Source organism: Danio rerio, chromosome 19 (assembly GCF_052040795.2).
Source record: "Danio rerio strain M-AB ecotype USA chromosome 19, GRCz13ab, whole genome shotgun sequence".
Classification (NCBI taxonomy): Eukaryota; Metazoa; Chordata; class Actinopteri; order Cypriniformes; family Danionidae; genus Danio; species Danio rerio.
Window position 1 is genome coordinate 46,403,877 of NC_141039.2, and position 15,469 is coordinate 46,419,345.

The following is a 15,469-nucleotide window of genomic DNA, read 5'->3' on the forward strand; positions in this document are numbered from 1 at the left end:
GATTACTTTGCCGCAGAACAGAGCGCGATTGCCTTGTACACATATGCCAAACGAACCGCGCTAACTGGGCAAACGAGACACGTTCCGAAACAAAAGTGTAGGTGTGAAAGCGCCCTTAAGCAGGTCGCACACCAGAAGCGCCGCTCGGCACCGCGACACGGCGCGCACATGACAGTTTAAAGCAGTGGTCACCAAACTTGTTCCTGGAGGGCCGGTGTCCAGCAGATTTTAGCTCCAACCCTAATCAAACACACCTGAACAAGCTAATCAAGTTCTAACTAGTTATACTTGAAACATCTAGGCAGATGTGTTGAGGCAAGATGGAGCTAAACCCTGCAGGGACACCGGCCCTCCAGGACCAGGATTGGTGACCCCTGGTTTAAAGTATCCCACACCAGACGCGCACATTCGAATGATATTTAACATGAAACTAATCAGATGGCGCTCTGTGGCGCGGCTGAAAAATAAACTGTGTCCTGAGCCGTGGCCGGGCGCCGCCGACAGCCGCCGACTTGCGGCGCCGGTGTGTGTGTCCTGATAGAAACCTATGTGTAGAATTCTAAAATGCCTGTGAATCGATTCAGTTGTTCCGAAACAGAGATTACAAATGTTACATTGTTGCTCTTTGCTCTTGGAGCGGTCACACTGCAAAGCGAGCGGCGCTTCTGGTGTGCGACCTGCTTTACACTCACTGTGTTTACTATGCTGAGAGCTGAGCTGCTTATTTAGATTTTCTCAGACATATCAAGACAAGTGCATAAAGGTTTCTCTCTCTCACAGACACACACACACACACTATACTTCATATAGAAGGCAGAAACTGAGCTATTTTTACTGATGATCAACAGTAAAACTTGAAAATGTTAGCTTTTCCCATGGGACAACCAGCAACACTCAAGAATGCTTGATGATGTTATGTCATGGCTTTGCAACCAAAAAATGTCATTATAATGGAAGCCAATGGGGCAAAAACAGCCACCGATATAATGAAAGGGTGGTCAGTTTGAGTTTATTGTTGAATTTTAAAAAAGTGTCAAAGCATATTCCCAAAATATGTGTCAAAATAGGATCTGTCTCCAAAAATCTTCCCATTTGCTGAAACGCAGAGAAACTAGTGGCCAAATTAGGACTCACAATCACCCCAGAGTGGTTGGTGAAAACATCCCCAACAGCACACAATGGTTAAACAATGTTTTTTTTATTGAGATGACGACAAAAATGCCATGACAGTGTTATGCAACACAAATGTACTTGCATATTTTCATTTGAAAAGAAAAAAAATGAATGAATAAACCAGTTTATTGAATAAAATTAAAAATGCTACAGCATAAATCAGCGTAATAGAATAATTTCTTAATTATCGTGTTAATTGAAGTAATGCTGCTAAGAATTCAGTAAGATAAAGTATATAAAAAAAGAAAGTAGTTCTTTTAAATTAATATATATCATTCACAATATTGCCGTTTTTGCTTCCTTGTTTGCCTATTTTGGTCAAATAAATGCAGCTTGGGTAGGCAGAAGAGAGTTAAGTGAAAGGATCAACTTATCCCTAAAAATGTAATGCTAACAATGTGTTGCAAACATACAAACATATTTATTATCACCAATGTGTAGTCTAACAAAGAGGGTTAAGATAAGCTAGACTTGTTCATGTCATGGGAACACTCCAACAGTCTGTCCGTTAACAACACAGCAGGGTTTATAGATGGTTGTTGCTTCAGGCAGAACAAAAACACTAACCTTCAGTGTTGAAGACAGGACCTGAGGCAAATATGCTTGGAATGGGAAGCTTCTATAGTGTTTTTGTGCGATGCAAGGTTATTTTTGCATGGTTTATTGAATTTCAGTGCTTGGTATTTGAGTCAGGATCAATCGGAGCAACAAAAGCCAACTCTGATTTAATGCTAATGTTCCCCTCTGAGAAAATAATGGTGATTACAGCTGAACATCTGCTTACTGAGACTCTCTGTCCCTCCACCATTATTATTATTTTTCCACTTTCCTCTCTTTATTTTACAGCTGTTTGGGTCACACATCTGTCTGTTTGTCGTTCTGTTGTTGTCTGTTATTTTATTATGGGTATTGTTTTCATTCTATCACTTTATATCGTTCCATTGTTTTCATTGATCATTTGGTCATGTTTTAAAATAAGGTTCTCCTAGTTAATGCTTGTTAGTTAATGTATTGTATTTACTACCATAAACTAATAGTGAACAATACATTTACAGCATTTCTTATTCATCATTCAATTATTTGAAAATATGAGGGTTAAAAATAAAAAAAAATAATAATAAAAGTTGTCAGTAATGCATATTAATAATGAAAAAATAAGTTAATATATTTATTTACACCAAACAATTTGCTCAATGTCTTCATGAATTTAATTTCTAATAATTTTTGGCAAAAAATAACCTAATTTTGACCCATATCATTTGTTGTTGGCTATTCCTGCACAACTTAAGACTGATTTTGAGGTCCAGGGTCAGAATATAATCAAGTTGTCACCACAGGTGACATTTCGAGCTTCAGAAAGAAAATAAAAGGCTATGAAGGCATTTCATCAATAAAGAATATCTGAATGTTATATATATATATATATATATATATATATATATATATATATATATATATATATATATATATATATATATATATATATATATATATATATATATATATATATATATATATATATATATATATATATATATATATATATATATTTCCCAATCTTTGTTTAAAGGAGAGAAGATTTTTGTCAACACATTTCTAAACATGATAGTTTTAATAACTCATCTCTAATAACTGATTTATTTTATCTTTGCCATGATGACAGTAAATAATATCTGACTAGATATTTTTCAAGACACTTCTATTCAGCCTAAAGTGACATTTAAAGGCTTAACTAATTAGTTTAACTAGGCAGGTTTAGGGTAATTAGGCAGGTTTAGGGTAATTAGGCAAGTTATTGTGTAATGATGGTTGTTCTGTAGACTATCGAAATAAAATATAGCCTAAAGGGGCTAATACTTTTGACCTTAAAATGAGTTTTAAAAAAAATTCAACTGCTTTTATTCTAGGCGAAATAAAACAAATTAAGATTTTCAAATAAGAAAATTTCCTTGCTCTGTTAAACAATTTGGAAAATATTTAAAGACAGCAAAAATTCAAAGGAGGGCTAATAATGTATATTTATCAACTATCAGACTTCAATTGCATGTATTTATTTGTTAATTCACTTAGAATGTAATTTTCTCCACAATACGCAACATAATTGTTACAGTGTCAATCCAGTCCGGCATTTGTGCTGGAATCTAGCACTAACTTAGATTAAACACAGTGTTAGGGAAAGTTACTTTTGAAAGTAATGCATTACAATATTGCTTTACTCCTCAATGAAGTAACTAGTTGTGCTACTTGGTTACTTTTTTATTAAAAGTAATGCGTTATATTACTTCTGAGTTAGTTCTGAGTTACTTTTTCATACCTGCCTGAGGTTTGATCTTTTTCAGAACTTGCAGGGTATTTTTCTTTCTTTCTTTCTTTTTTTTTAATGATGTTACCTTCTGAGAACTAACTGACGTTATGCATGCCGTATAAACAGCTTAATGAAAGTTGAGAGCAATCCATTTGGTACTTTTTGTGTTTTTGTCTTATTAGTTCAGTAAAATCACTGTCTATTGTGACGATCCTCTTTTCTTTCATGTGTTCAAAATAATGAGAATACTTCCATCACAGAAATGTAAGGCTCATATATATATATATATCTGGAGCCTGTTGATCTTTGATATGTAACCCTTAACGAAATTTTATATAGAAACATTTTCAACTATAAATATGAATGTAAATAAGATTGTATTCGGATTAGATTTGAGACTTTTATTGTGTCTTTTTGTTTCTACGTTCATTTGAAAATGTTTTTTTTTGTTTGTTTTTGTTCTGTTCTGAACTTTATATATATATATATTAGTGTGTGTGTGTGTGTGTGTGTGTGTGTGTGTGTGTGTGTGTGTGTGTGTGTGTGTGTGTGTGTAAAAGAAATGTAAGGCTCTGCCGTCTTGGTTTCTGACGGTTCCTGTGGGCAGGTCATTTTCTCATCGAGTGCGATTCAACGTGATTACACTAATTTTAATTCAGTGAATTTTTTTTTTTATAAATCAGATTAATCTAAAAAGTAGCTGGAGTTAAATTTTTAAAAACGTAGCGGTGATGAGCGTGGGCATTGCTGAGAGCCGCAAGTGCGATTGGGCGAGTGTTTACATGTGTCGAGTCCCTTGAACGAGCTCCAGGTGGAAACTTTTGCTTTGCATTTACCCTTATGATTAAATTTGTTGCATATCCGCCAGTTCGAGCCTATCAATAAGCGAGTATTAGCTACTTGTACATTAGCGTTCAGAAAACGCTATAAAAAAACGTACATAGAGGAACATAAAAACCCAGCCTGATCTTACAAGGAAACATAAGTATTTTACATTTTGTCAGTTTAGTGGCTAATTCGTACAAATTCGCACAAGTTCAGTCATACGAAAATGTATGATTTTAAAAAGGAGGCTTGGCACCTAACCACACCCCTAACCCCAGCCATCATTGGGTGATGAGCAAATCGTACTAAATCCACTAAATCAAAAAGTTACGAATTGCCGTGAGATTGTGTTGAAAAACCTGCTGCCAGCTAGCGTTTGAAGTGTTATTGCAGAGCAACACAAACAGCACGCAGAAGTATAAATGCACGGCTACGCGCAAGACAGGCATTGTTGGTCACCGCAATCACGCAGAAGTATAAACCAGCCGTAATGCGTTACCCAAGCTCTGGCTATACATATACTATTCTGCATTCTTGACTTCTGTCCGTCTTTATTATATCTTTTGTTAAGTAACAAAAACTAAACCCAACCTAGTTCTTATATATTTTAAAGTGGTTCTACATTTAAATGCTAATACCACGCTTTGCTGTTTTCTAACAGGAATTCTTACTCACTTTTTTTGCTACTGATTCCTGGAAAATCTGCCTTCCAGTCCAGACTACACCCTGAATTTTTTTTAGGCCAGATGTGTGAAGCTCATGGCATGCTCTGGCTTTCAGCCAAACACACAAATGCCTTTTGTGTGGTCTTGTATTTGTCATGATCACGCTTTACTTAGCCAGCATACAGCAAAACAAAAACCCAAGCTGTCTGTTACCTGCATGTCTAGACGTTATTATGAGCCGAGGTTGAATTTGCATTTCATGAAGTGGTTATGTCATTAATGTGCGTGGCCTTATTGTCACTGGATCCAACGGTTGCTCCATTTAGCAGGTGTCCTCCTTGTGAATTTCTTGGTAGTTCAACCAGTCATTCAGGCCCCCTGGGTGCAGCTGGAGAGCAAGGATGCAGGGAGTTGTTTTCTGTTGCATCAACTTATAAACTCCCAGTGCCAGATTCACATCACAGACTTCCCAGAACAGCACGCTGAGTCATTTCCACTGAACGCCATTAAAGCCTGTTGAATGCGATCAGCGAGTTCATTCTTAAAGCTTACATGGCTCTGAATTTTCCTTAAAGAACTTCTTAGGACACATTTTATACTTTATATCAATTAGTTTTTTGTACCTCCTGCAATTAATCAACTGAACAAAATATTAGTCTTCCTGGTATGGCTTGTGCTGCATTGAGAAATTGGTTATATTCTCTTTTCAGGGTCCACGCTGAATATTTCCAGAATATTATGGAATTTTTAAAGGTCCGTTTCAGACATTGAAAGTCCGGGAATTTTTTAGTCAGAGTGACAGGCAGATAGATTGATAGATAGACGAATGAATAGATAGATGAATATATAGATAGACAGACAGATGCATAGACTGATAGATGGACAGACAGACAGATGGATAGATAGATAGACACAGTCGGATAGACGGACAGACAGATCGATGGATAGACATGGACAAACAGACAGATAGATGGACAGATGGATAGATAGATAGATAGATAGATAGATAGATAGATAGATAGATAGATAGATAGATAGATAGATAGATAGATAGATAGATAGATAGATAGATAGATAGATAGGCAGACATGCAGATATATAGATAAATAGATAGAAGGACGAATGGGTGGATAGACAGACACGGATAGATAGACGGATAGATAGATATAGATAAATAGATACAGATAGATAGACAGACTGTCGGATAGACGGATAGATAGAATGACCAACAGATCGATAGATAGGGTGACAGACAGACGGATAGATAGAGAGACAGGCGGATAGACAGATTGACAGACAGATAAATAGACAAACATGGATAGATAGACAGACGGATAGATAAACAGATAGACAAACAAATGGGTAGACAGACATGGATAGATAGAGAGACAGGCGGATAGACAGATGGACAGACAGATAGATAAATAGATAAACAGACAGACGGATAGACAGACAGATGGAAGTATAGATTGATAGACAGATTGATTGATAGATTGACAAGCAGACAGATGGATGGATAAACAGACGGACGGATAGATCGACAGACAGGCGAATAGACAGACAGACAGACTGATAGATACAGGGACGGACAGAAAGATAAAGAGACGGGTGGATAGACAGACATGCGGATGGATAGACAGATGGACAGACAGAAAGATAGATAAATAGACAGACAGACAGAGAGTCAGACAGACAGATAGTGAGACAGACAGATGGATAGATAGACAGACAGATGAAAGTATAGATAGACAGATTGATAGATAGATTGACAGAGACAGACGGATAGATAGACAGACAGGCGGATAGGCAGACAGACAGACTGATAGATAGAGGGATGTATGGATAGATAGACAGACAGATGGATGGATTGATAGATAGAGAGGCGGATAGACAGACAGATGGATAGATAAATAGACAGACAGACAGACAGATATATTACTTTACCAACTGTATCGTAAATAAATTATACAAACATTTGCATGTTGTTCAATAATGTTATTGAAATATTATATAACCTGAATAAAAACATTCTTTCCACAAGTAAATAAACAGACTCAGTAATGGGCTAAAAATCTTCAGTGTGTGCACACATGGGTACTTCATATATATGCCCTATAAAGGCTTTAATGTAAATTGTACCTAATTCCAGTCCATCCCTTGTGCTCCTCTCCTGCAGGTCTTTCCTGTTCTGCAAAGATGGAAACCCCAACAAGTGCAATGTCCACAATGAGACTGCGCTGCACCTGCTCTGCATGGGGCCGCAGATCCTGCTGGGTGAAGGAGCGCTGCAGCCGCGCTTCAGCCGGCCCCAGGAGGACCAGCAGAAGCGGGCTGAGTGTCTCCAGATGATCCTGCAGTGGACCGGAGCCAAGCTGGACCAGGGAGAGTACGAGAGAGCCAACGTCAACGCCACCGACAACAAAAAGAGCACCTGCCTGCACTACGCAGCGGCTGCCGGCATGAAGAACTGCGTCGAGGTAATCAGATTATTGCTTTGTTTAACCCTTGTGCGCTGTTGGGGATGTTTTTGTGCACTCTGGGGGGATTTTGAGTAGTTTTTGGCAACTAGTTTCTCTGTGTTTCAGCAAATGGAATGATTTTTGGATTATTTGACACATGTTTGGGGAAGATACTTCAAAAAATTTAACAATACACTCAAATTGACTACCCTTTTGATATGTTGGGGGCTGTTTTTGCCCCATTGACTTCCATTGCAGTAACATTTTTGATTGTTGGTTGGAGGTAAAAGGTGTCATTTTTACTGTTGATCATCAGTTGGCAGCATTAACCCTTAAGATAGATCTGTGCAAAAAGACTTTTATATGGAGTTTTATGTAGTATAACAGCACATTATTGCAAATTTAGGCCAAATTGACACTGCACTGTTCAAGTGACTCAATTCCGATGTGTTTTTTTTTCTCCCATGTGGCACAGATGGGATATGGCCCATGCACGTGTAAGCAGGAACAAATCACATGGATTCTGATTTACTCAAATCAGATTCAGGCCTTGTTTATATGTGGAAATTTATCCGATATGAATCAAATCTGTGTTCTCGTGTCTGCAGTGTAAGCAGATAGATCGGATTTTCACCTGTCAATGCGAGTCATGTGTCATTAAAAACCATAGCGAATGGCGTCAAATCAGACACTTTCATTTCAGAACAGATTTCAGCAGAGTCCCAAACCTCATACACGAGGACTTAAACAGCTTGTATATTGTCATATAGCACAGGTATTTAAGCATGTTAACAAGAGCGAGAGAGCGCAATGTCCGCCATGTAACCAATATAAACTAATATAAAAGCTTATATATATTTAAGTCTTGATTAAGAGGTAACAACTGATTGAGTCTGAAACCGCAATATCGGGCCTGATTATCGATCACGTGATTGGATCTGGACATACCTAGTTACGAACATTTTAATTCATAACGCCCCAATGCTTGAACTGGCTTAAAAAGGGCCTTAAAAAAACATGCAAATGCTAAAATGTTTGGTAACAATGCGGAGTCAGTGCAAAATATAACCATAAATCACATGTGGCTGCTGGTCAACTATAATCCTGACTATACATTGTAAATCTTGCGATGTGACTATTGCGAATGCACACATTGCAATATCGATGCTGAAACAATACATTGTGCAGCTCTATTTTCTAATTTTACATTCAATCAAAAAATAAGATTGTTTACTGGGAAATTATATTTTATTAATATAATAGTACTTAATATTCATTAGTTAATAGTGTAATATTAGATTTAAAATGCATATTATTAATACAAAAATTATGTAAAATTAATTTACAAAATGTTTTGGTTTACATTTGGGTTTTCTAAATTAAATTCTTTTTAGTCCAATTTTTTCTGTTGGTGTATCCCTCATAGTCACCATGTTTTCTGGCAGATTGATTACCATTTGTACAACCACCGTTTTACAGGTTTAACTATTGTTAGTGTACCAAAACCAAAATTAATAATCATAACGCCTGCTAAGAATTTCGATTGTGTTTTTGCAGTTGTTGGTGAAGAACGCTGCAGATTTGTTTGTGGAGAACGAGGACAGGGAGACGCCGTGTGACTGCGCCGAAAAGCAGCATCATAAGGATCTGGCGCTCAGTCTGGAGTCGCAGATGGTTTTCTCTCAGGTTCCAGGAGCTCAGGAGATCGAAGCGGAGTACGCTGCTCTTGACCGCAGAGAGGTAAATGACTTTTTGAGTGTAGATACCCAGTGTGTTATAGCTAATATATTTTAATAACACTTTAGTGTAGGTCACAATTCATGCTATTAACTACTGGCTTATTACCTGCCTATTATACTTCTCTGACCACATCTCTAGAACTGCTCGATCGTGCAGATTCACACTCTATAACATCAGAAAGATCCGACCCTTCTTATCTGAACATGCAGCTCAACTCCTTGTTCAAGCTCTTGTTTTCTCCAAACTGGATTACTGTAACTCTCTACTAGCTGGGCTTCCAGCTAACTCTATCAAGCCTCTTCAACTGCTCCAGAACGCAGCAGCACGAGTGGTCTTCAATGAACCTAAACGAGCACATGTCACTCCGCTGCTAGTCCGTTTGCACTGGCTGCCAGTTGCTGCTCGCATCAAATTCAAAGCTCTGATGTTTGCCTACAAAGTGACTTCTGGCCTTGCTCCTTCTTATCTGCTCTCGCTTCTGCAGATCTATGTACCCTCCAGAAACTTGCGTTCTGTGAATGAACGTCGCCTCGTGGTTCCATCCCAAAGGGGGAAGAAATCACTTTTGCGAACGCTCACGCTCAATCTGCCCAGTTGGTGGAATGAACTCCCTAACTGCATCAGAACAGCAGAGTCACTCGCTACTTTCAAGAAACGACTAAAAACTCAACTATTTAGTCTCCACTACACTTCCTAATCTGTAATCGCCTCACTGAATATCACACTAACTGTACAAAAAAAAAAAAAAAAAAAAAATTTACTAATACTACTAATACTTCCCTTCTTCGACTTTACAGACCTGAAACTTGCTTATAGCACTTATTCATTGTTGCTCTTGGTTGTGTAAATTGCTTCCTTGTCCTCATTTGTAAGTCGCTTTGGATAAAAGCGTCTGCTAAATGACTAAATGTAAATGTAAATGTATTAAGATTCAATTCAATTCAGGTCAATTCAGCTTCATTTGTATAGCGCTTTTACAATGTAGATTGTGTATTAACTATTCATTAGATATTAACTGTTCATTAGTAGCTATAAACTATGATCTTATTCTGCATTCCACCCCAAAACCTAAAGCCAGCTTTTTCCTTATCAACTATTAATATTCAATTCAGTTCAATTCATCTTGCAACATTTATTGTGCACAGGCATGTTTGTTCACCCTTATATCAGAGAAAAGTGAGCACAAGATAAATCTCAACTGGCTACTGCACTGTTAAAGTGGAAAGAGGATAAATCCTGCCGCTAGCAGAATTGTTGCCTTTTTCTGATGCATACACCCAGAGCAGTATTGAAGTTTAAGTGTAAAAGCTGTATTACTTCTTGTTCTATCACTCTATTTGCACCCTCTTCACACTTTTCGTCTTTATCCTTATCTCTCAATTATCGTTCATTCATCTCTTCCCTCTTTCTCTTTCCAGCCGTATGAGGGACTGAAGCTGCAAGACCTGCGACGCTTAAAAGATATGTTGATCGTGGAGACGGCGGACATGTTGCAGGCTCCTCTCTTCACCGCTGAGGCTCTTCTGCGAGCTCATGGTATGAGTTTACGGTCTTTCAAATCAAATGAGAAAGCAGGGATCGCAATAACATGTTCTAAAGTAAAATCTCCATCATGAATCAACCCTAAAGTTGTCTGGAACTGATCAAATATGTTTCTAACAAGACACAACGCTCCTCTTTTACATCCTAAAGGATCATTAAGTCATATTATGCTTATTACACTTTAATTTTCCTTTAGTGCATTGATGTTCTATCATTAAGTTAGAAAGTTACTAAAGAGAGCTATTCTCATTACTTCTACACAAACAACCAACATAATACAACCCCAAAAAGTTGGGACAGTATGAAAAAAGCAAAAAAAGAAAGATGTAATTTACTTTAAAGTTTACTTTGACTTGCATTTCATTGCAGACAACACAACAGCACATTATTTCATGTGTTCCTCATGATTTGTATTGTTTTTTTTCGAAATAAACAGGTATTTAAATGTTGCTTCTTGCAACACATTTCAAAAAAAGTTGGAGCAGTAAAGCGTTTACCACTCTTAAATGTTGTGAAAAGGTATAGCAACATTACAAAGGCGTTTAGGGACTGAAAACAGCAAGTATTGAAGGGTTTCAGGTGTAATAAAATTGGCAATAATACGGGGTCTTCGTTGTCGCATTTTATGCTTCAAAATGCAAGACGCATTCTCTATTGGAGACAGGTCGGGATTGCAGGCAGGCCAGTCAAGTATCTGTATTCTCTTCCTCGGCAGCCAGCACTTTGTAGTGTGTGCAGAATGTGGTTTTGCATTGTCTTGTTGGAATATGCATTGACGCTCCTGGAAAAGAAGGCAGCATATTGAGCTTTTGTGTGTGCATGGGGTGCTTGCAGCTTTCTGAAAAGTTGAGATTTTTTTATGTTGAAACTTATAGTTGGAATGTTTTCACCTAGAAAAGCTTGAGCGCTCCCTATTTGCGTGCGCAAGTCACGTGAGGAAGACTAAGGATGCGATTTGTACACAGCCCTTAAGAAGATTAAACTAACAGGGCTTCATAATACTACTGCGAATTTTTGTCTTGGCCAGAGTAACTGAAGCAAGAGTTGTAAAGGCTCCACCCTCTTTTGTAAAGGGGGTGTGGAACAGCAGCTCATTTGCATTTAGAGATTTAAGAAACCCTGAAGTACTGTTTTTTTTGTTGAGATTTTGTGCATCATTTAAGACAACATTAGCACCTGTTAGATTTTAATTGTGGATAAAGCTGGATAGTTTGAGCTTTTGTCAGCTAATTTCATTTTCTGGCTTTATAATCATTATTGGGGTGAGATCAAAGTCGGTGATGTAGTGCTCATCTGCTAGTCAAGTGTTGACGCGTCGGTTTCATGTCCTATGAGAAGACCCTGCTTCTTAATTATTCATGACTGCATGTGCATTCCAATGAAAGAACTGTATCAGACGCAGTATTTAGCCGTTTATCAAGGGTCGTATGTGTTTGTTTTCATAATCCACAGGGTTTGTTTCATGGTTTTTTTCCGTGATGCTGTCAGGGCTGATACAGCAAAGCTGTTTGTTTGCAGCAAACATTTTTTGGTGGTAGAGCTATACGAGAGTTGGAGAATGGCGGACGTTGTCTTTTATCAGTTGAGTTCGTTACCATTCAGACACATCACCTATATCCATGCTGCTGTTTTCGCTCATGTTTAAAATCCTCCAGATTACCGGTGAGGTTAATGGTTGAGATAGACAGGCCAAGAGACCTGCTGCACTGCAGTCTACTGTGTCTGCATTCAGACCCAGGGATTCAGGAGGAGAGAAGTCCTCCTCATTTATAGTATTTATATAAATTTTTTTTTTTTATATAGCATTTTTTTTTTTAATTCTGACTTGTACTGAAAGAGGGGGGCTATCATAACCCTGTGAAGAGGCACACATGAAAAAAATGACTATGTTTGTAGTTTCACCTAAAGAGGCCGTTGCAGCATTGTATTATATATAAATATTTTAAGTCGTATTTTGAGCTAAAACATCCCCCGCCCCAAACCCCCCCCAGAAAACCTTTAGAATCCTTCAGAGATCAACGTTACAGGTATAAAAACTTGAAAAAGACATATTATGACCCCTTTAATGGTGTTCTGTAAATCAGCTTTGCACACCATGCTCTTTAAGTACTGTCTAACAACTTCTTTGCATTTTACAGTATTTATTCGTAAAGATTTAGAGATGAAATGATTAGTATATTGCAGAAGACTGTCACTGTTCCAGCTGATCCATTTGATCAATTTAAAATAAAATGTAAATGCAAACTTGACTAATAACCACAATCCTTCATTCTTTAATATACTACCAAAAAAAAAAAGGTTTGACCTTGGATTTATTACTGGAAAATATAGGAAATCTTTAAGCTAAATCTTTCCTGAAGTATTTGGCAGGAATTCAGGCATTCAGACAGACTGGATGTGGGTTGCTACTCCAGGGAAAGTCCTCCTCGTTTATAGTATTTATATAAACAGGATTATCTTCATAATGATATAATAAATTGTGGTTATGTGTATGTGTTATGTGAAATTACGAATAACCTATCTTATATGTAGCAGGGCATTAAATTAATTCCTGTTTATTTCTTTTCATTTGATCCATTTGATCAATTTAAAGTAAAATGTAAAAGCAAACTTGACTAACAACCACAATCCTTCAATCTTTAATATACTACAAGAGAAAAAAAGGTTTGGCCTCGGATTTAATACTGGAAAATATAGGAAATCCTTAAGCTAAATCTTTCCTGAAGTATTTGGCAGTAATTCAGACATTCAGAGAGACTGGATTTGGGTTGCTATTCCAGAGAAAGACATCAGAATGAAACCAAAAGATAAAGGACATGAAGTAATCGTGGCCTACTCATTCATATCAGGAATAAACCTTCAACTAATCCTTCCTAATCTTATTATCAGAAATGGCAAATGTAGTTTTGGGAAAAACTGAATGAGGGGTCTCTGGAAAACTTCAAATGCCCCTTACAATGACTTAAGTTATTAAAATTATTATGTCATAATTTGTCAAATTAATATTACAGTATGTATAGAAGTGAACAGTTTCTGTGTGAATTATGTTGCCTTATATTGGGTTAAACAATTTTAGGCTTTGCTTCAGTCATTGCGATGGGTGTGCAGTACAAACAAATGATATATCAATATTTATATGCCAGTTTTAAAAAATAATAATCGTAATTAATTTTCTGTGCTGGGTTAAGCTTGTCATGGATAAATAAATATTATACTAAAACCAACAGTATGTGCCAGCAGGTCACTGTGTTCAAGTTTGATTCTTTGAATCTCTTGTTTAAATGATTTGTTCAAAAAGGGTGATTCATCATTCAGTAATTGGTTCTTTAACTAATGATTCATTCAGGAACAAAAATAGCAAAGTGTTCATCTGAGATGTTTTCTTCCAGCGTTGTTTAAAGCTATTTTCAGTGGTAAATTTTAAAAATAACATGACAAAACTGATGATGTTGTATGTAAAATGTACCTCACTCATTCTAACTTACTGTTTGTCTAAATGTTACATAGAATAACTTCAGATTAAGGTAATCAGGAAATAATAGCAGTCTTGCTTGTTTGATATTACTGACCTAAATCATATCTCAAAGCTATCTCTCTCTGTGTTTATGTATATGTATAAAAATGCATATACTGTAAATAAGAGACAAAAATATACATAATCAGTATATTTACATTTAAATTTATATACATTTGTATTGTATATACATATTTATATAAACAACTATTTTATACAGATGGCCATGGATATACAGTTGAAACCAAAAGTTTACATACACTATGAAAAGGCACATAACCATTTAAAAAAAGTCAGCTGTTAATTTGACTAAACGTTTTATCTTTTAGGTAAGTTAGGATTATCAAATGTGTTTCTGGTATGCTTAACAGCAGAATAATGAGAGAGATATTTTTTGAGAAATTGTTATAACTTTTCTTGAAAGTCAAGTTTACATACAATAAGATTATCCTGCCTCTGAAAAAGCTCAGATGATGATGTCAAGATTTTAGAAGTTTCTGATTGGCTAACTGACAACATTTGAGTTAATTGGAGGCACAACTGTAGAACAGTGTTTAAGGTAAACCTCAAACACACTGCTTCCTTGTGTGACAACATGGCAAAATCAACAAAAAAGCCAGATTACAATTTGCTAAATTACACTGGGAAAAGGAATAATTTTTGGAGACATGTCCTGTGGTCTGATGGAACTAAGATTGAACTGTTTGGCCATAATGACCAGTGTTACATTTGGAGGACAGGGGAAAGCTTACAAGCCTAGGAACACCATCCCAACTGTGAAGAATGGGGGCGGCAGCATCATGTTGTGGGGCTGTTTTGCTGCAAGAGGGACTGGTCCACTTCACAGCATAGATGGCATCATGAAGAAAGAACATTATGTAGAAATACTGAAGCAACATCTCAAGACATCAGCCAGGAAATTAAAACTTGGCCACAAATGGGTCTTCCAAACAGACCATGACCCTAAGCATACTGCCAAATTAGTTAAAATGTGCTTTAAGGACAACAGAGGGAATGTTTTGGAGTGGCCATCACAAAGCCCTGATCTCAATCCTATAGAAAATTTGTGGGCAGAGCTGAAAAAGCTTGTGCGAGCAAGACAGCCAACAAATCTGACTGAGTTACACCAATTCTGTCAGGAGGAATGGGCCAAAATTCCTGCAAACTTTTGTGAGAAGCCTGTAGAAGGAGACTTAAAACATTTGACCAAAGTTATACAGTTTAAAAGCAAAGCTAAAAAAATACC

The 15,469-nt window shown here is 37.0% G+C and overlaps 2 protein-coding genes across 4 annotated transcripts in view; one reads left to right on the forward strand and one right to left on the reverse strand.

The window, feature by feature from the left end:
* The window catches only part of ppt1 (palmitoyl-protein thioesterase 1 (ceroid-lipofuscinosis, neuronal 1, infantile)), an 847,627-nt gene that overhangs the window by 188,165 nt on the left and 643,993 nt on the right, over nucleotides 1–15,469 (reverse strand). The window lies entirely within an intron of this gene.
* The window catches only part of ankib1a (ankyrin repeat and IBR domain containing 1a), a 55,787-nt gene that overhangs the window by 10,860 nt on the left and 29,458 nt on the right, over nucleotides 1–15,469 (forward strand). For all 3 annotated transcript variants that reach the window (NM_001080992.2, XM_087294738.2, XM_087294739.2), the window contains 3 exon segments: nucleotides 7,145–7,445; nucleotides 8,985–9,167; nucleotides 10,586–10,703. In NM_001080992.2, coding sequence (NP_001074461.1) covers nucleotides 7,145–7,445; nucleotides 8,985–9,167; nucleotides 10,586–10,703 — 602 coding nt within the window.